Source organism: Lutjanus erythropterus, chromosome 16 (assembly GCF_056507025.1).
Source record: "Lutjanus erythropterus isolate fLutEry1 chromosome 16, fLutEry1.hap2, whole genome shotgun sequence".
NCBI classification, from domain to species: domain Eukaryota; kingdom Metazoa; phylum Chordata; class Actinopteri; order Lutjaniformes; family Lutjanidae; genus Lutjanus; species Lutjanus erythropterus.
In genome coordinates, this window is record NC_139332.1 from 17,638,920 (window position 1) to 17,659,735 (window position 20,816).

The 20,816-nt window shown below is 38.8% G+C and overlaps 1 protein-coding gene across 2 annotated transcripts; it reads left to right on the plus strand.

Moving 5' to 3' along the window:
- Positions 1-2,912: 2,912 nt before the first annotated feature.
- dync1li1 (dynein, cytoplasmic 1, light intermediate chain 1) lies at positions 2,913-17,130 on the plus strand. Of its 2 annotated transcripts, XM_084739338.1 has the most exons (14): positions 2,913-3,085; positions 3,327-3,400; positions 6,669-6,785; positions 6,962-7,192; positions 7,535-7,689; positions 8,482-8,575; positions 10,297-10,432; positions 10,626-10,737; positions 11,009-11,068; positions 11,223-11,267; positions 11,369-11,456; positions 11,564-11,686; positions 13,282-13,299; positions 15,865-17,130. In XM_084739338.1, the coding sequence occupies exons 1-14, from the start codon at positions 2,982-2,984 to the stop codon at positions 15,981-15,983; spliced, it is 1,476 nt and encodes a 491-aa protein (XP_084595464.1). In that variant the 5' UTR covers positions 2,913-2,981; the 3' UTR covers positions 15,984-17,130. The 2 variants fall into 2 exon arrangements, with proteins under 2 accessions (XP_084595464.1, XP_084595465.1); XM_084739339.1 differs by lacking the exon at positions 13,282-13,299 and having other exon boundaries at positions 2,922-3,085.
- Positions 17,131-20,816: the final 3,686 nt, after the last annotated feature.

Genomic DNA, 20,816 nt, shown 5'->3' on the forward strand with positions numbered 1-20,816 from the left:
TCCAACATACTAACAGATAAATGAGCATATTTATCTGTTCTTACACATATAGAGCTACATTACTTTTTGGATTGATTAACTTGTTTTCAGAATCAGGGTTTATTCCCAAGTAGGTATTCACATACCAGAATTTCCTGTGGTGTATATGCTGGTGCATAAAAATGAACATAGTATGAGAAAATCATAAATAAAGATGAATGCCAAGACAGAAACAAAACAGAAAACTGTGCATAACATATGAAATGATATTACCAAACACTAGAAGGAAATATGTACAAAATGATGTTATCCAAATGAAGGACCAGTACAGTAAGATGTGTGTTAATATAACGCAATAATACAGTAATGCATTATGTGTGTTAATATAATGCAATAATACAGTAATGTTAATGTGGAGAGGGGTGGTGATGTGACAGTCAGTGTCAGTGGGGGTCTGGGTTTCACTTGTCATATTATCTTGTCTAAACCTTTTCTAAAATCACTGCTGTTCTTTATCTCAGTATCTAATAGAGTCTGTGCATAATAGACTAGTCAGCTTGAAGCGCATCCAATTCCTACACGGCATTACAGCTTTATCTCTATCCTGTAGGCTTAGGCGCCGTGCCATATTATTCACATATCAAGGCATTGATTTAGGAAGCAACATTTAAGAGGGTATTTTGTCTGAAATGGATTTGTGTGGCTCTTTTGAACGCAAAGCATTTATGCTGATAATATATTCTGATAAATCGGCTAGGACAAGCTTAAACTGCAGCAACGTAGTCTGGTTTTTAATAGCATATAATAGTAATGGACCTTTTTTACAGCAGCTTTTTTGACATGAAATGTAGGTTAAACACACATGTTGCCAGTGATACTGATTAAGATTCTGTTCAAGTCAGGTCAAACAGAGTCAGTGTGCTGTTAATGTGCATGTTGGCTTATTGGAAAGACTCTGCTATACAAAATGAAACAGGGCCTTAACTAGTATCATTGGTAACACCTGTGATTATACTTCTGTTGCACTTCAATGTGGCTGCTGTTAAAAAGGTCTGTGGTTTGCACCACCACACTCATTATTTATATATTAGTCCCCATGAGCATAAGCATTACATAAAATTCCACATTAATGTTCCCTATAGCCTCTTATCACAGATTTGTAACCGTCTTTTCTTGGTTGTTTGTGTTTTCTAGTCCTTCTGAGCTGTGGGTAATGAGCAGACTACAACTTCTCTTTGTATACTCTTCTTTTATACATCTTTAATCAACATCAAAACAGTGAGACAGCGTAGTAAACCAAGCTTCACAGGGTTCACAGCAGGCTTCTCACTCTACTGTTGGCGCATGGCATCGCTCTGTTACACTTATACCTGTCCCTCCTAAACAATGGCAGATAGGAACTAATTAACTCAAAGTCAAGGGGAAACGAAGAAGCAACTTAAATACTACACATAAAATATATGGATGAAATACCAGTTAAAGAGCTGTAAATTATAAATAAATAGTGATGTATTTAGCTGTAAGCTTAATTCTGCAAATTCATAATGCTGTGGAAATATTCCTACTAATATATATGTAACACAGTACACCGTACACTTTAATTAGCAACATAATTTAGCACAATAACTTACTAGTTAATTAAAATAACCCCAAAATATAATATGTACAATTACTATGGTTACAGTCCTCCCTTGCTATGAGTAGACATGTCCTCATTTCGATCAACCAAAAAACTAAAGTTAATTAGTGAAATTTTATATATTTTTAACATGTTGCAAATGTCTCTTGATCAGGGCTGGGATCAGTTCAAATAAATATTGTGAATTATATGTCATAAGTAATCATCTTAAAATGATAAGGGTAATTAGTGGTTATATATGTTTAATTTATAAAAATTTAGTTGGTGTTGTCCAAATAGTCTCTAGGTAACTTAGAGAAATGCAAAAATGTTGCAACCACCCTGGTATCCCTTACTCAAAGTGCTGTAAGTGATAATGAAAGAATGATGTATTTAGGGCTGGGCAGTATAGTGATATCATATCAATACTGAGATATAAGACTACATATTAACTTAGATTTTGGATATTGTTATAGTGTGACGTGTCATAAGTGTTGTCTTCTCCTGATTTTAATGCTGTAATGTAATTTTCTGAACTTATTACGTCTGTTCTACTATTTTCCTCTACCCAGTTACCCATTTAACTAATGATTATTTGTCAAAAATCTCATTGTGTTAATATTTTGTGAAAGCACAGAGTCATATTCATAGTCAGTAGACATTGTGATATTTGAGTCTGTCCCTATTGCCCAGCCTGTTCTGCTCTCTAAACCTTATGTGTATATTATGGGAAAATGTACATAAAGTACTCATTGTGCAGTACAATTGTCCGTGTTTTGCTGTTAGGCCTATGTCTGATCTTTTTGGATTGCTGCAATAATGTGCATATAACTGCATGTTGTAGATGTTTCAAGTTGAGCTACTTTAACTATTTTATAATGCTGTTGCATATTTTAGAGAGAGATATATTGTTTATTGTGGAATAGCATAAAATAATTGAGACATTATTATAAGCCACATTGCCTGGCCCTTAATGTATTTAGCAGTAACTGCAGTAAACTTAATTCTGCAAATTCAAAATAATGCTGTGGAATTATTTTAACAGAGCATTGCACAGCTTAATACGCAAAATTAATTAGCATAATAATTTGGTTAATTTTAAAATAACCTAAAAATGTAATGTGTACAGTAATTTATAATTGACCTGAATGCTAATAGGCTCTCTTCTTGTACATAACTCGGTGTGTGAGGTCAGTCCAGATCCGTCACTTTGTGGATGAGCTCATCTCAGATCTGGAGCAGGGCCCCCAGCTTTGTGCGGGTGGGTGGACCACGCCCCGGCCCCGGCGTGCGGTGCGGCTGTGCGGTGCGGTGCACCAGCAGGCTAAATTAGCACACGGCGGCTACATCCGGGCGCTCCGCTCGGTTTACAAACCCTGCGAAGATGGCGACTTCAGGGAGGAGTGCATTATTATCCTCCACCTCAACTGGACCTAAGAGCACACTGGAGAGCTCCAACCCGGAGGAGGAGGACGGGCAGGACTTATGGTGGGCGACGTGTTGTTTGAGCTGGGTTATTGCAAGCGAGGTTTGCGGGTGCAGAGGCTCCATTGTGCTGGGAGGAGGAGGATGGTTTGACAGCTAGTGTGCTAACGTGGCTAGCTAGCATCAGCACCAGACTGACACAGCAGCAGCAGCACTAGCTCGCTTTAGCTGCTCGCTGTTTATTTGTTACTGGATGAATGAATGAGCCTTGTTAGGTGTTATAACGGGGCTGTTCTGTGTGCAGGTCCACCATCCTGAGTGAAGTGTCAACCCATTCAAGATCTAAGCTCCCGTCGGGGAAAAATGTCCTGGTCATGGGTGGGTATCTCTGTGTATGAATGTATATGAGTGTGTGTGTGTGTGTGTGTGTATGTGTGCAGTCTCCTGGCTAGCCAATAGGCATCGTTAGCTTGAACAGACAGCCCAGGAGCTGCTGATCATCTCATCCTCGTAGACTTAATACTGCTCGATAGCTAAGCTAGCTTGACTGGACTGATGGTGCTTTTGTGTTCAAGCTTGGCAGGTTAACAGAGACAGAGACAGGTGTATTTATCTTTGCGCCTACACACTCTCGCTCTTTCTCTCTCTCTCTCTTTCACACACACGCACCACCTCATCATCATCTTGAGGGATGCATCGGGCCGCTTTGAAACACTGCAAGTCATTCTAGCATCCAGCGATGCTAGCAGCAGCTAGGTGGTGGAGATGATGCTGGAGGGACAAGCCTGTGTTTTTGAAACGAAGCAGACAGGGTGCCTCCCTGTCTCGCCCCGTCCTCGTGTCCACACATACACAAACACACACATCCGCCCGAGATAATCCGCAGCCTGCTACCCATTCCAGCTAATCAGCATAGTTGGTTACCGATGTGAAGTGTGGCTGTAAAAGCCATTTGTCTGTCATGCTATTTATGATAACATCAACAAGCTCTGCTTTATGATTGCATCGAGTCCCCCTGTCGGTTAACTTAATACGGCATAGTGCAGGAATGGATGCAGCCTTGACCTTATAACACACAATAACAATAACAATGTCATGCTGTCAGCTCTGAGGCCAGCAATAACGCCAGGACAAATGCAGTCCATTGTTAGAGGATATATTAAGGTTGTTCATCTTTTATAAAAACTGCAGTTTAATGAACCCTTTGCCTCTAGTCAGTGGGATTTGATTCAGTATGTGTGTTACACAATGAACTGAAATATAATCGAAATCAGAACATGATCAACTATAGAGTTTCAACTGTTAATCAGTTATTAATTGATTATTGAATTAATCTGCACCTATATTAATTTATCAGTGTGTCTTTTTTTTTAAGGAAAGGAGAAAATGTTAATGTCTGGTTTCTTTGCTCCTCTCTGACAGTAAATTGAATATCTTTGGATTGTGGACAAAACAACACATTTGAGGACATCAGCTTGATCTTTGATTAACAATGATCAACCTTTCCTGACATTTCATGGACCAAACAATTAATCAATTAGTCAAGAAAATGACAGATCGATCTGTAATGAAGATAATTGTTACAGGATAGACTTGAAAAATACATGTCGAGTTTGTCTTTGTGTTACACGTGTTTTTACCTATTTTTCAAGTGACAAGATTGTGACAGGACTAATCAAGAAATATGTAGAAATAATCGTTAGTTGCAGCCTGAATCAAGTAAAATATTCAAATGGCAGAAGGTGCAATTTTTTCAATAAGGGAAAAATGTGTGTCATAACAGCATTATAATGAAGTTCTGTTACGCTGTGGATATGCTCTCTTCTTCTTTTGTTCTCCAGATTTAAGAGAACATGTTTGTTTAGTGAAGACGAGGGATGCACAATATTGATTTTTACAGCTGATATGATAGCAGATAATTACTTGCTTCTCATAGCAGATATTGATAAGATAGCCAATAATGTCATAGTTTTGTATTTCAAAAAGAAGTTCATTTAACCTGTAGTTTATGCACACCTGAGGGTAAGAGAAGCTGAGATGTAATGTACCGGGTAATCAAAGATGGATGATTTAATATTTCATAGCTCTGACTGAATCAGGTCTGATATTACGTATTACATTATGTTACAGCAAAAACAACACTTCTGACTCTTCAAATGTACATTTTGTTTTTCTAGTCAGGTTCATCAAAAAAAAATCACAGTATATTTTGTTTTTTATAGAGTATTTGCCCAAGAATTAAAATGAAATGCTTTGACAAGAGCTTTCAAATACGATATTACTGTAGCTGATATTTAATGGTTAGAGCGATAAAGCTGTGATAGGCAATGCCTGCTGATAATTTATCGGCACTGTTATTTATCGTGCAGCCGTAGTGCGGCCCCCAACAAATGCCACATCATCACAGTGTTTCTCAATGAAAATATGATATTTTTTACTGTATTGTGGAAACCTACTACACTTTGTATTTGTGTATGCTAAAACGATAAGTTATTTAATTAATGAAGATTATCAAAATGATCAAAAAGAAATGTGCAGTTTAATCAATAATGAAAAGAAATGTTACTTGCAGCCTTCTATTTGAGCAATCCTAATCACAGTGTGACAGAGGACAGCAGGATGCATGGGACAAATAGTACACCTTCAGCAGAAGTGTGGTGTGTTTGCAAATTAACACGCTTTTGCCTAATGTAAATTCTTGCTGAGTAGGGCTGAATGATATACAAAAAAATAAATCATATTGCGATCATTTTGACAGTTATTTTAATTGCTATGTGAGGCGTGAGAGATGATGATTTCATGTGTCTGTACCAGACAAGCATGTTCCCTTATGTCTGGAGAATGGTAATCTGTAGCGCCACAAGGCTTCATTCAGGTTGTGCCTGATTTTATCTTTGTCAAAAGATTGTAGCTCCTGCGATTTGAATATTGCACTTGGCTTGGCTGTTTAGCAGCTTCAGTTGTATTCATCCCTATTGCTCACTCTTATTTTAACTCAAATCATTTATGGTTTATCTGCTAAACTATAATATTATTATAGCACTATGTTGGGTTTTTTTTGCTGATATCTGATATCTTGACATTTTCCAACTCATTTTGTCAGGCTGCAGATATCGACTTTTTTTTTCACATTATTGCAGAAAACATCAAGTCTCTCCTGTAGTAGAATTAGCATATTATTATATTATTATGCCCACTTTTTTGGTGATGATCCACTGGCCGATGATGCAGGCATTACAAACAGTGCTTTTCAAAATGTACACATTCACTGGGGAAAAGTAAGAAAACTACTGCTGTTTTTTTTACTTGTGCCTGTTTCTCTTCACAACATTTGTTGTAATGAGTGGGATGACAGCTCTTAAAATGGGCAATTAAATTTGTAGTGTTGAAGGAATGTGGTTTGGCTAGCATGACTGGTGCTGAGCATACTTTGCTATCAGTTTCTGATACTAAAAAAACCTTTACAAATGTGTGCATAGTTATAGCAACATCTTATTGGCCTGTTATTTTGGCAGAAATGTTCATGTCGGGATGATACAATAATTCATTTTAAAGCCTTTATCAGCTGATACTGACGACGTGCCAATATTATTGTGAATCCCTAAAACATAATACTGTTACTTGCTGATTTTGTGTGTCTGTTTAGGTGAGGTTGGTTCGGGGAAGACCACCTTGGTTGCAAAGCTACAGGGGGTTGAAGAATACATGAAAGGGCGTGGCCTGGAATACCTCTACTTCAGTGTCCATGACGACGACATTGATGGTAACAACTAACTACTTGTAGTTTATAGACCAGTAAATGTCTGAAGCCCATATAGCCTTGACATTTACTGTCTTTGTATTTTTTCACAACAGAGTATGTGGGCTGTTAAGTAATCCAGCAGTTTGATTGTATTTGAGTGTGTATTTGTCTGTTTTGTGTGGCGTGTGTGTGTTCAGACCACACTCGGTGTAACGCCTGGGTGTTAGACGGAGACCTTTACCACAAAGGTCTGCAGGGCGTAGCTGTGCCAGTGGACTCGATCGGTAACACGTTGCTGCTGATAACGGTCGACATGTCGCGGCCATGGAACGCCCTGGACTCTCTGCAGAAGTGGGCAGCCGTCGCTAGGGAACACATCGACAAACTCCGGGTCGCCCCGGAAACGCTGCGGGAGCTGGAGCACAGACGTGAGTCATACTGACGAGCAGATAAAGTTAGTCAGTTTGTCCTCATGGAAATTCTCTTAGTGGTATGAATACAGCTGAGTTACTATAGTGATAGTTTTTATTCCATTTTTAATTTTTTCACAACTAGCTTTAGTTTTAGTTAACTATAATAACCTCAGAATACAGTTTTTAGATAAGGAATCTTATTACATTGGATCAGAAACCCTCGAGCAGTTTTGTCTGATGTGACCCAATTATTAGAATGATAACGCTGCAGGTTTTAAATTATAACCCCTGCCAGGTCTTAATGTGTGTTTACTATTGTTTTGTATGTTAATGTTGTTTGTGTGTTTGTGTTTTTAGTTGTAAAACAGTTCCAGGAATACACAGAGCCAGGCAGCGGGGAGGACGGCACCCCGCAGAGGAGGAGTGAAGATGAGGAGAGCGTGCTGCTGCCGTTAGGAGACAACACACTCACACACAACCTGGGAATACCAATGGTGGTGGTCTGCACCAAGGTACACAAATGCACTCACTCGCTGCTGGCTTATAAACATAATATATGTGTAGAAACATATTTTACCTTAGAATCTAAGAGTGCATGATCCTATGTGCTGGACACAGTGTAAAACGTAAATAAAACCAGAATGCAATGATTTGTTTTTGAAGGCACCATTAATGCTTAAAGGTACATACAGGTTTTGGAGCAACACATTCTGCCAACCAGATGATGTCTTTTTCTTAGATGCCCCTGCTTATTTCAGCAAGACGATGCCAAGATACATTCTGTGACAACAGCATGGCTTCGTAGTAAAAGAGTTTGAGTGTTAGACTGGCCTGGCTCCCAGTCTGTCTCCCATTGAAAATGTGTGGCGCAAATACGACAACAGAGACCCTGGACTGTGAAGGTGCCTGACGTTGTATTTTAAGCAACAATGGGGAAAGAATTTTGCTTTCAAAATTTCAACAGCGAGTGTCCGCAGTTCACAAACACTTACTGTGTGTTGTAAAAAGAAGAGGTGATGTATCACAGTGGTGAACATGACCAAGTCCCATCTTTTTTTGGAATGTGTTACAGCCATCAAATTCAGTATAAGTGTATATTGAATAAAAGCTTGTCAGTTTCAACATGAATTATCTTGTCTTTGTACTGTATTCAATTCAGTATATGTCAAAGTGTTTGCAAATCATTGCATTCTGTTTTTTACTTACTTAATCAGGGTTTATGATGTCTAAAAGGCTTTTTTTTTTTACATTGCATCTACTTCTGCACATTCACATCTGTCTAACACTTACCTGTGTGACCTCAGTGTGATGCCATCAGCACGTTGGAGAAGGAGCACGACTACAGAGACGAACACCTGGACTTCATCCAGTCTCACATCAGACGTTTCTGTCTGCAGTGTATCCTTCACTAAACATCGCTTCTGCCCTTGGCTGCTGCGAGCAAAACAGTGCAAAAAAAACGACAAATGTACGGTGTCAGAAAACAGTGAAATTATTGATCAGTACAGTATACACAGGGGGTTTAATGGGGCTGTTGATCAATACCACTGACTCTGCACATTTCCCTGTCAGGTTCTGAGATTTAAGGCAGTCATTCATAGTTTGGCCTGTGCTCTCCTAACGTCCAGCTGGTCGGTGATGAAGGATGACGGTGATACAGCTGAGTGATCGCTATTGTGAGGCGTTTTGTTCTCAGGCCAAAAGCAGAGTTCCCAGCAGTGTCATTATTGCAGTGTTCTGGCCACTGTAAGCTGTGTATGAACTGTCGTTGGTGCAGCTGATATTGCTTTGTTGTAAAGAGAGTTCGATAAAAGTCATAGATTACCGAGCACTGCTTGAAATTGTTTGTTTTTCAGAATCTCCAGTCAGTGCCAAGTGGAAACGGTATTAAAGTTTCAGAGTTATTGTGTTTCAAATGAGCCAAGACTCCACGCTGCTGTGTTTTTTGTCTGTGTACTTTTAGCAGTTAAAGATAGAATCTGTTTTTCTTGAGTCTTTGTTCAGACTGCAGGCAAATCAGATTTTTCTCAGATCAGATCTTTAGGACAAGACAGTCTGTTCACTGCTCTGAGTTTTAGGCCCCCAAATGTATTAAAAATGAGTCTGACAGGTCTTAAAAATTGATTGGATTATGAAGTTAAAGTTACTTTAGTAGAGTTGAGTTAAATTCTTTCTCACATTTAAATGTTCTTTTAGGACAAATTTTCATTCATCACTACAACCAAACCAACATGCCACCAAAAACCACTAATGCAGCCCAGTCAGAATTTATCAGAGCGATCGAGAGTGATGTGGCATTTCCTCGTCAAAAAAAACAAAAAACAAAACAAAACAAAAAAAAACCTACTAGTAGAAGAAATAAGAACTTAAAAAATTCTGTCACTGTTACGTTTATCTGATATGATAAGTGCAGTTATGGGTGTGAATAAGGTGTAAAATTGCACTCATAATTGTCTTTAAAGGATCTTAAGAAGTCTTAAAATGATAAAAAAAAATGTTGCTGTCCAGACTAGTGTTGCCAATAATATCAATATATGTAAATACTGAATATTTGATATGCTTTCAATATTAATTTTTCTCAGTATCGATACTCGGGTACCAGCTGCACTTTGTCGCCATGTGAGTGAGTTGATGTACGGTGCTGCAGTGTTCATCTTCTTCTACTTACTCACAGTGCTGTCTTCTTCTCGTCACTCATCTCATTTGCTCTGGTTCAATATCTGTTGTCATGTTATGGCCTTGTTATATTTATATTTTATTAAAAATCCAAATGCTCTCAATATTTAGCCAATTTTCACTCTGTGATAATGGTATCAACTATCAATATTTTTCAAGGTATTGTATTGAAATTAGAAAACCCAGTATTATTATCATAAATGACAAAGAAAATCAACATTTAACAGGCTGGAATCAGCAAAATTTTGACTTTTTTTCTTGAGAAATGTATTGAACGATTATTCAGTTATCAAAATAGATAGAAAGTATTTTTTGACAAATCGACTAATTGTTGCAAATCTCCCACAGATTTTGTAAAATCATGCTGAACAAGGCTAAATAGTTTTTTTGTCACTGTGACGTAAGAAGTGATTGTGTTGAAAATATCCTTGACAGCCCGTCAGACGGAGCGTCTCTGGTTTACACATCGGTGAAGGAAATGAAAAATCTGGACATCCTGTACAAATATCTGGTCCACAGACTCTATGGCTTTCCCTTCCACTGCCCAGCACAAGTGGTGGAAAGAGATGCCGTCTTCATGTAAGCCTGTGTGTTTGTGTGTGTGTGTGTGTGTGTGTGTGTGTGTGTGTGTGTGTGTGTGTGTGTGTGTGTGTGTGTGTGTGTGTGTGTGTGTGTGTGTGTGTGTGTGTGTGTGTGTGTGTGTGTGTGTGTGTGTGTATACGTACCAGGATGTGGGGTATCTGGTTTGTAACCCTTCCTCTTCTCTGCCCAGTCCATCAGGTTGGGACAACGAGAAGAAGATTGCCATACTTCACGAGAACTTCCAGACAGTAAAAGCAGACGACAGCTTTGAGGACGTAGTAGTCAAACCGCCAGTCAGAAAGGTACAGACTCTGATTAAATAAACAGTTATCTTGGAAATATCCTCTGAGGCGAGCTAAGCTTACATCGCAACAGATTGATTACCACCGTGGTATTATGTATCATTACCTTCTACATCATTTTTCACAGCTGATGCATTAAGCTTTACCCAATATATCGCTGCAGGGATAATGGGAGGTTTATTCAGTTTGATTTATAAGCTGTTGTGGAGCTGTAAAGAAGTGTGAAAAAGACTTCTTTTTAAATTATTTGTTTTTTCTTTCTTGTCACCAGATTGTACACGAAAAGGAGATTCAGGCAGAAGATGATCAAGTGTTTCTGGTAAAACTGCAGGTCAGAAAATATTCCTCTTGTTGTGTCAATGCCAAGTTGTTTGCTGCTTGTGGATACTCAAATTAAATCTGACTTGAGGGTCTTGTTATATCATATAAATACATTAATTTAATACTAATTGATGTGAATGTGCTTATTGTGTTCTGATTTTCAGTCACTGCTTGCCAAGCAGCCTGCTGTGACAGCAGGGCGGCCAGTGGTGAGTGCTCTCTTTTTCTTTCTTTCTTTTTTTGGCTCATAAGTTAAAGGAAACCCGCCTCCGATGTCCATATGTGTGAAATAAACTGCTGTTGTTTGTAGGATACCACCAGCAGAGCACCCACCGGTTCCCCCAGGACGAGTAATCGCTCCGCAGCGGCCAACGTAGCCAACGCCATGCCACAGTCTGGTATGTCGCAGTGTTTCATTGCTTCTTACAGCCAAACATGACCATTTCTCATTTAGAGCATGGCTTTATGTGAGTGTTTTTTTAACCCTCACCCCTGTATGTTGTAGGTCAGACCAGTGAGGGTGTGTTGGCCAACTTCTTCAACAGTCTACTGACAAAGAAAGCGGGGACAGGGGGGCCCGGGACGCCAGGTGGCGGTAACAACACTCCAGGAACAGTACGCAAGTCAGGTGAGAATACACATTAGATCGTAGAGGTTGGTACGATGTTCTGGTTTTATGGGATAGAAAAACATGATAATTCAACCGTGTTTTAGGCTGGCATCACACACTGACACTTTCATGGAAGTCTAGGTGGTTGAACCTACATAAAATGATGTTGCAATTGAAACACTGGACAATAAACCAACTAACACCCACTAACATCTGGCTTTTGTCTCCACATCTGCATGTAGATGCTAATTTTTGCCTCTCTTCATCAGAGGCAACAAAGGCTTGTCCCTTCCGTCTGCATCTTTTGCAACTTTTTCATAGAGTTGATGTGTATTTAATGGATGACAAGCTTTAGTCAAGCGGCTATAACAGTTGATAAACCTTTTTCCCTATAAATTTTTCACAATTAAAGTCCCTTGTTATCTAAAGGCTTTTATTATAAAGCAACAAAATCAGGAAATTTCTCCTGTACAGCTGAAAGCGAAACAGTTACATAAAGCCTGGAAGTACACGCAGAGATGCAGGAGAGAAACTAAACTTCAAACCACAGAGATTCAGCTAAAAGCTTAACACTTTCTGCTCTCGAGTTGAGTCTCAGCTTTCCAGTGCACATCAGTAAAAAAACAAAACGAGGGCAAAAGGGTCAATCGCCTATTTTTAGCGGGTTTAGGCTGCATATATGTGCTAATTTTGGTTTAAAAACAGTGTATGATGTGCTCATTCCAACTGATTTGAACGGATTTCAACATGACAATGGCGAAGCAATAAGATGGTCTCTTGGACACTTCAGATGATCATCGTCATTGACCTCATAGATGTTGGCAAAGCTGTCAACAAACAAATGTGAGCAAAGCAAAGTTTGTTTACATTGTAGGTAGCAGGTGACTATCATTACAGCTAGCGTAGTTATAGCTATGCTTGAATATTAAGTTTTGATGAGAATCTGTGCTGTTAACTAAATACAGTCAGGTATCAAGCTACAGTTTCATGTTGATATTAGAAAGTGGCGACAAAGAGCAACATAGTTTTTATTTATTTTCCTTGAATCAAAGGGAGGATGCACACAATGGAGGCTTGGTGGATTAAGCTTGCAGAAAAGTGTGAAATGATCCATTCATCTCTTTTTGAGTTCCCAGTGGGTCATGTTTTAAAGCAGGAATAGTGCTCCTCCTATTGTCCATGATAGCCATTGCGAAACAAAGTAGCCAGCTAGTGCCAGAAGAAAAAGTGCACAACACGTCCAAACTGATATTATCCAGTGAGAAAACTACAAAATAAGACATAAAAATGCCAATTAAGTTACAATAACATGCCCCGCATGATTAAAATCTAGTGATAAAACAATAGCAAGTTAATTTTAGTGAAATTTAACTATCTAATTATGTTGCATGAGACTTGAATTGCTTTGTTTAACTGTCAAGTTGCATGGAAATTATGTTCTATGCAATGTGCAACCTGCAATTACTTGTATGAAAGTTTCACTGTGTAAAGCCATCCTTAGGATTTAATGCCATTTTCAGTCATTCCTCATTACTCACTCAGCTTCTTTTTTTGGTTTTCACCTCCCATCTTCCATCCTTCGTTTTCTCACCTCTTCACTCTCCTGTCTCCAGACATGAACATAACACATGGTAAAGAGCCACAAACAATCACCCATCATCTTTCTGATTATCTATAACGTCCTTTTATCCTTAACTATGCTCGTAGTCTGTTGTGTGATCTCACTGTTAACATCATTCATAATGTGTGTATGTGTGTGTACGCACTAGTCAGAGGATGCTGGCCACGTTAAGGTGTGTGTGAGAGAGATAATCCTCATTTCTTACTGCTTGTGTATGTCATTGTCATTCTCAGAAGCATCCTTGTATTTCCTTTGACCCCCCCCCTCCCCCAAGCCCCCAACTTTCTCCAGCATCCGAAGGAGGAACTATGCTGGGATCAAACCTCCTGCATCACCTGTTTACTTCTTGTTCAAACACACATGGACTGTGGCCTATAAATTGTTAGAATTTGTTTATTTCTGCTCTGATAACTGTAGTTGTGGTTCAGGAGATGATCCCACGGCTATTGAATTACTTTTGCACTATATGCCTTTAAAAAACGCAGGTTCTGGCTTAAATGCATCAGAATAGGTGTATTGATTTCATATTAATGGCAAGATCCAGAACTATGTAAGAATCACCAGCAGAAGGGCCGACACGTCTCAGGGCTGCACTCTTTTCTTTTCACCTATTTGGTTAGAGGGAAGAAAGTGCTAGTCATGCCAGGTTCATTTATTTTGATTGACAGTTGCACCCCTAATGTCCTCCCTCCAAACACCCTGTCTCCATTCTGCTCCTTGACATTTCTTTGGCATGTTGCATTGCATTTCTCATTATTAACATCTGCCACAAACTTTACACATGATTCTTACTAAGGCTGGACAATATAGGAAAGAGATCTGTATTCCACATAGGTCTGTTTTAAAACTACAAGAAAATACATATAATGTATATATAGAATATATATAAAAATACATATAGGCAGTATTACAACAGTGAAACCTGGCTAAACCCTTGTTGCAAAAATTGCAGTGCTGGGTTGCACCAACAAGGAGTAATTTTTAAACCTGATTAAATCAGGGTTTAACTTTAAATTATATGGCACCCACTTTTTAAACTGGCTTAAAATTAAGAAAGTTAAACTTAAGCCTCTCTTAAAACCTCAGATCAAGTTCCTTGAATAAGGTTATGGGACAGTTATATGATGTGTCACTCCAGTTGATATTTCAGCTAACAAGATTTTTCTCAAAGGTGAACAAAATAGAGCTTCTTCACAGAGCCAAATATGAGTAAGGCAAGCTTTTAAGTTTGCTAGGAAATTATATAATGTTTTGTTATTTTTTTTTTTTGCCAGCTAGCAATCAAACCAACATTTTGTTAAGGACCACAGAGCAGCTGAAAGTTTGCCCTTCTGTCCCTCTTTTAGGTCCCGACAACACTCATATTTATTTTGTAATCATTTATTCATTTGTTTATTTTAATGTGGGTGTAGCAACTTCAGGGAACAGAAGAGTCGCTGAGAGGCTGAGGTCGGGCTTGATACTTTGTCTGAAGTGCTTAAAAAATTCACTGAGATCCGAAAAAGACTTGTAACTTTTTCTTAATGAAAAGTAATTAACTTATGATGACGTGCACACACTTAGAATCGAAGTTATCAAAGAAAATAACGGTCAACAAAAAAATAAAGTAGCCCGACTCACCCTCTTCCTCCCACTGACCACAAAAGATGAACAGGTGTTTATATTAACTTAACATACCCACCAGTATCCATGTGTCCCACTATGTCCCTCATCAGTATGATCACACAATAAATGATATCATAAACAATAACAAACACACCAAAATATAAACCATCACAAACACACACACACACACACACACACACACACACACACACACACACACACACACACACACACACACATACACACACACACATACACACACACACACACCTTAATACATACACTTAGATTACCTCTGTGAATTAATTCATGGCTCCTACAGTGGGTAAACAAGCATCTCCATAATAATTTCAGTTTACATCTCTACACTTAGTTTTTAAGTGTGCTGCAGAGCTCTGCCAAACTTTAAATGTGGTTTTACTCACTTTAAATCAAGGTTTGCTGAACTCTGATTAGAATTAATGTTAGATTAAATGCATTTTTGTTGATGCAACCCAGTGTAATAAGAAATAATGTGTAAATGTATGTGCATTTAGTTTCACTAAAGGTCTGTTTTTATGTGATGAGCATGAAGAAGAAAGGTAAAATGTGGCTACATTTGTATTATTACAATATCAAGTATAAATTATTGCTTCCTAAGCTTCCTAAATACCATAGGAATAATATTAATACGCATTTACCAATAGCTGTCTGTTAGCTAACTAGAGATTACATTGAAATGGGCTAATTAATACTAATTATTACTAGGAAAAGTAAAACCATGTCAACACTATCCCTTGTACCTAATATTTCATCCAGCTCTTATTTTAACCATGTGTAATTGCCTTTGTGCTTTTGCATTGTGCCTTAACCACTCAGTGCTGTGAAAATGCACTTATTTATTGCACTGGCTGAATTGCTTGTTTGATTATTTGCTTGTTTTCCCTTTGCTGTAGGTACTAATTTGTACATGTGCATGTGTCTGATGCAGGTTCGAAGCTGGGCCTGGGTGACGTACAGGCGGAGCTAGACCGCATATCCAGCCGGGAGACTGACTCGGACTTGCCCAATGCCAACGAGACGCCTGCCACTGACGGCCAGGACACATGAAGACCAACACACTTCACCCTGCTCTCCTTCTCTCCCCCTCCTCCTCTTCCTCCACCACCTCAGTCATCTTCCACCTCCCTTGTCCTTCCTTCCTCCACTCCATCACAACGATGCGGGGGGGGAAAGGAGGGGTGGACACAGTTTTACCTCCCCCCGTCGTCTTTCACTTTTCTCCTCAAGGAGAAAAACTCGCCCTCTCTTCCTCTACCCCCTTTTTCTCTCTCCTCGTTCTCCTTCGCCCCCTCTCTCTTCTCTTCCTGGCTGTTTCGCTGAGGGCGAGTATTTGTCACTGTTACATACAAGACTGTCTGTTACATGAAGGTAAATAGGTATATGGGGGACCAATGGGGGGTGTGGAGGTTGGGATGAGAAGAAGTGAGAGGCAGGTTGAAAAAGATTGATTTCAGGAATGAAAGTGAGGGCGTTTTATCCATCCATTTCTTGTGATGGTGCAGTTAGTGTTTTTACTGTAGGAACTGCTGAAGGGCGCATGTTGAAGAATCTGCACTTAGATACTCTAGGGGTGAGTGTGTGATCGTGTGTTTAATGTATGTGAGGCAAGTCACGCTTGGCCAGAGGAAGAGATTGAGAACAAAAAAAAAATGCCTGAAACAAACTTGCAAACAGTTTTTTTAAGATGAAGGGACAAACATACCAGTATTTGTGTGTGTGAGTGATTGTGTGTTCGTGTGTGTGTGTGAGAGAGAAAGTGAGGTAGATTGAGGAAAGTAAGGAAGTTACTTCAACCTAGACCAGTACGTCGAAAGATTTTTGGCTGTTTGCTTTTCAACCAAAAGGCAAAAAAACATTACTATGCTCTTACACTACAAGCTCTTAAAACAGTGCGCACACTATCATTACAGCAGCCTGTCTGCTACACTACACAAACCAAACATGACAAAAAATATACTTCAGTCACACCCGAGCACTAGTCCTGTGTAGAAGACACCTGAGGTCCATCATGGCACCCACTTTTACAACTGATCCTTCCTAAGCCCCACCACTTTTGGAACCTCAGTCAGATTTCTCTTTTAGACAGATACGCTACATGCTAGGTTTCTCTATGCTGAAAAGAAAAACAAATTTTGAAGATGGTAAAAAGATGTTGCTGTGAGACCTGTAAAAGGGACAGTTAGCTAATGTTAAATTTTTTTTTAAAAAACTTTCTAACTAGTCAGCTAATCTACATAAAATGTTAGCTACAGTCACTAGTTACAGCCAATAGCTAATTTTAGCAAAACACAAGCTAATTAGCCAGCTAATCTATATCAATTGTTAGCCACCTAGTGTTTTGCTAACATTAGCCACAGATGTGAATATATATGTTGCCTTTACAGATCATGCAGTAACCATCTTTTAACCTTTATCTTCAAAATTTGGTTTTCTTTTGAGCCTAGCACATGACATTTCTAAGTACAGGAAACAGGAAAGGAGAAATTTGACTGCGGTTCCACTGGGTACCAAGCATGCTCAACTAGAACCACAGAGCAAAAAGGGGTTTGGCTTTGAAAGGGTCATTTGACCAAACTTCCACTCGTTGTACATTTTGCTCAAACCTGTAGATAACTGACGGTGCACTGGAAGGGGAGGGTGGTAGCGGTTAGTAGGGGGCTGGGTAGCTGAGCTTTATGTGTACAGAAAGAAGCACTAGTGATTCAATTCCATAGTTACTGTGGGCGGGGGTGGTGGGTGGGCGAAGGGGGTCAGAACGAGGGAGGGTCACACCAAGGAATGTACAGTCTGTGTTTCGCTGATTGGTCCTGTTATTTCAGAGCTCTGTGTTGGCGTTTGTATAATCAGATCTGTTAATCAGTCAAAATAAAAGGTGTATTTATTCGGATTCATCCATCTGGCTTCCCTTTGTTTCTTTCCTCCTCGCTCAGAATAAAAAATGTTTATTTTGTGTTGGGGAATTGTTACGAAGAGTGAAAATAGCTTGCAGTTGACGTTCCTTCAGTTAGATCGCTACGGTTGAGCCCATGTAGGTAAACATTCCTCTGCTGTAGTGGCCTTGTACAGGACACTGAATTATAGAATTTTCTGGTTTAGAAAGAATTATATGATGGGAAATTATTTAGAAAACACCCTGAAGGCAGAAAATGGACATGAGTGGCTGAAATACAAACCTTAAAATGTTTGTTAATGTAAAATGTAAATGGAAACAGAATGCAGTGATTTGCAACAACTTTTTGAGCTCTCTTCAATCGAATACAGTACAAAGACAAGATTTTTAATGTCCAAACTGATTAGCTTAGTTCTGCGTACAATTCTAGTCCTGCACTGAAGTCAATAAGAATTAATAATTTAATCTCATGTGTCATGGTGACATTTTAAAATGTGAGTTATTATAGCATCTTGTATGCCTTTAGAAGAGAAGAAAGACTTAAACGTGGAGTCCAAACAGGCTGTGGCCTAAATGAAACAGGTGTACATACACTGACACACACTGACATTTCATTGGAGGGCCTTTAGCTTTGATTAAGGTATGCACTCGCCATGGCATAATTTTGATAAACGTATGCAATGTCACGACATTTATTTCTGTTCAGCGACGCATTAATTTTACGACAAGATCTTGTAATGATGATGACCACAGTTTGAGCCCATCGAATCCTGGTATTGTCATGTTGGAATGTGCCCGTGCCATCAGAGGAGTAAAAATCCATTGATGGAAAAACCTGGTCATTCAGTGTATTCAGGTAGTGAGCTGACCTCATTTTTTTGGGCACATAACGTTGCTGAACCTTGACCTGACCAACTGAAGCGACCCCAGATCATAACACTGCCCCCACAGGCTTGTATGTTAGGCACAAGGCATGATGGGTGCATCACTTCATCCGCATCTCTTCTTACCCTGATGCCCCCATCACTCTGGAACAGGGTTAATCTGGACTCATCAGACCACATGACCTTCTTCTGTCGCTCCAGAATCCAATCTTTATGCTTCCTAACAAAATGAAGCCTTTTTTTCTGATTAGCCTCACTGATAAGTGGTTTACTCAAAGCTGCACAGCTGTTTAGTCCCAATCCCCTGAGTTCTCTTTGCATTGTGTGTGGAAATGCTCTTACTTTCACTATTAAAGTTAGCCGTGAGGTTTTGATTTTTTGAGCTGTTGATTTTTTTATGATTTGATTTCACCAAACGTTTCAGTGATTGTCAGTCATAATCATTCAAGATTTTTCTCCAACCACATTTCCTAAATTTCACCAGTCTCCTTAGCTGTTTTCTTTGCTTGATGCAGGCCAATAATTTGACCTGTCTGAAACAGAGTAACATCTTTTCCACGACCACAGGATATGTCTTCTGACATGGTCGTTTAAGAAATGAGAAGCTACTCACTGCATTAGTTAGGTTTAAATAACTTGTTGCCTGCTGAAACATATTAATCACTGCAGTAATTATTCAGTTAAAGGCTCTTACCCATTTGCTTAGTTATATCCAGCTGGTGGCTTTTTTATTTGGCCAGGCAGTGTGCATTCCTAATGCCCTTTCTGCCCCCCGTGCAAAAAAAATTTCACAATTTAGTCTGAAAAAGACACATACTGACCTGCTTTTCTCTAGTGTTGTGCCAAATAGTTTGGTTATTTTTTTAAAAAAATGAGATGAACTAGAAAATATTATACATGATATATGAATTGAGTGATGGATTTTGAATTGACCATAGGTTGCAGTGAGACAAATTTTTGTCACCGTTCAGCAGATGTGCTGAAGAAATTTCAGCTCTGTAGGATGTACGGCTGATTATTTTTTCAAGTTTGGATTGTGAAATGTCTGCAAATTTAGATTTATTGTAATAAGCCAGGCCCACTTTAAGCAGTTATTACCAAAATTCATATATTGATTGAATCATGACCCGAGATCATGTACACTGATCTTTGTGCAAATTCATGCTGCCGATTATTAGATAGAAACTGAGCTTTATGAATACTCCTGAACATGTGTCTCAGTTTCATTTGGATATCTCATTGTGTTCATGAGTTGTTACAGATTTGGGAAAAATCAGTCTGCAGATGATGCTGACTCATTTTCAGGATGATTGGCCTAACCGTCTGGGAGGAGTTCACAAAAATAGGATGTTCATAAAATCAAGAAAAAGTTTATATTTTTTTAAAGCAGAAGGCCAATTGAGAAAAGTTGCAGGTGCATTGAAGGATTAAATTGGCGAAAGATTTTTTAGACAGACAAGATAGCAGACAAGATAACTGCAAAAACATGAACTACCTAAACGTATTGCCACCATGAGGTCAATGAGTGTCATTTTTTTGTCTGAGCTGTTGGTGGAATTTGTAGCCAAACTGTCAGTTTTGGTGAGTTTTCATCTTACGGTTTTTGCTGAACAAACACTTTTAGAACCCTTAATGAGTGTATATTTACAGAAAACAATAGTTTATTAGATTGAAAATGTTTTGTACTGTATTCAATTGCATATAAGTTGAAGACCATTTGTATTTTGTTTTTATTTATGTTTTACACAGTGATCCAACTATTTTGGAATTGGAGTTTGTAGAATAAGTTTTGCAGGTGCTGCTGTTTTGAGGACAATGCTCTTCCTCAGGCAGAAACAGAAGAGTAATGGAAGACAAGATATTGAATATCACTAACACCTTACAGTTGAATTTTTGCTGACTGTTGGCATTAAATCATTTCAGCTTATGAGCCTCACTACTAAGGTACAAACTGTAGGGATAAAATGAGATCGAACTTTGTTAATCCCAAGGGAAACTATTCTGCAGCAGTTGCAATACAAAGTAGTAAAGAGTGTAAATATATAGTATTGTAACCATTGTAAGTGGTTTCTGTTATTTTGTTTACCCTTTGTAGGCATTATGCCA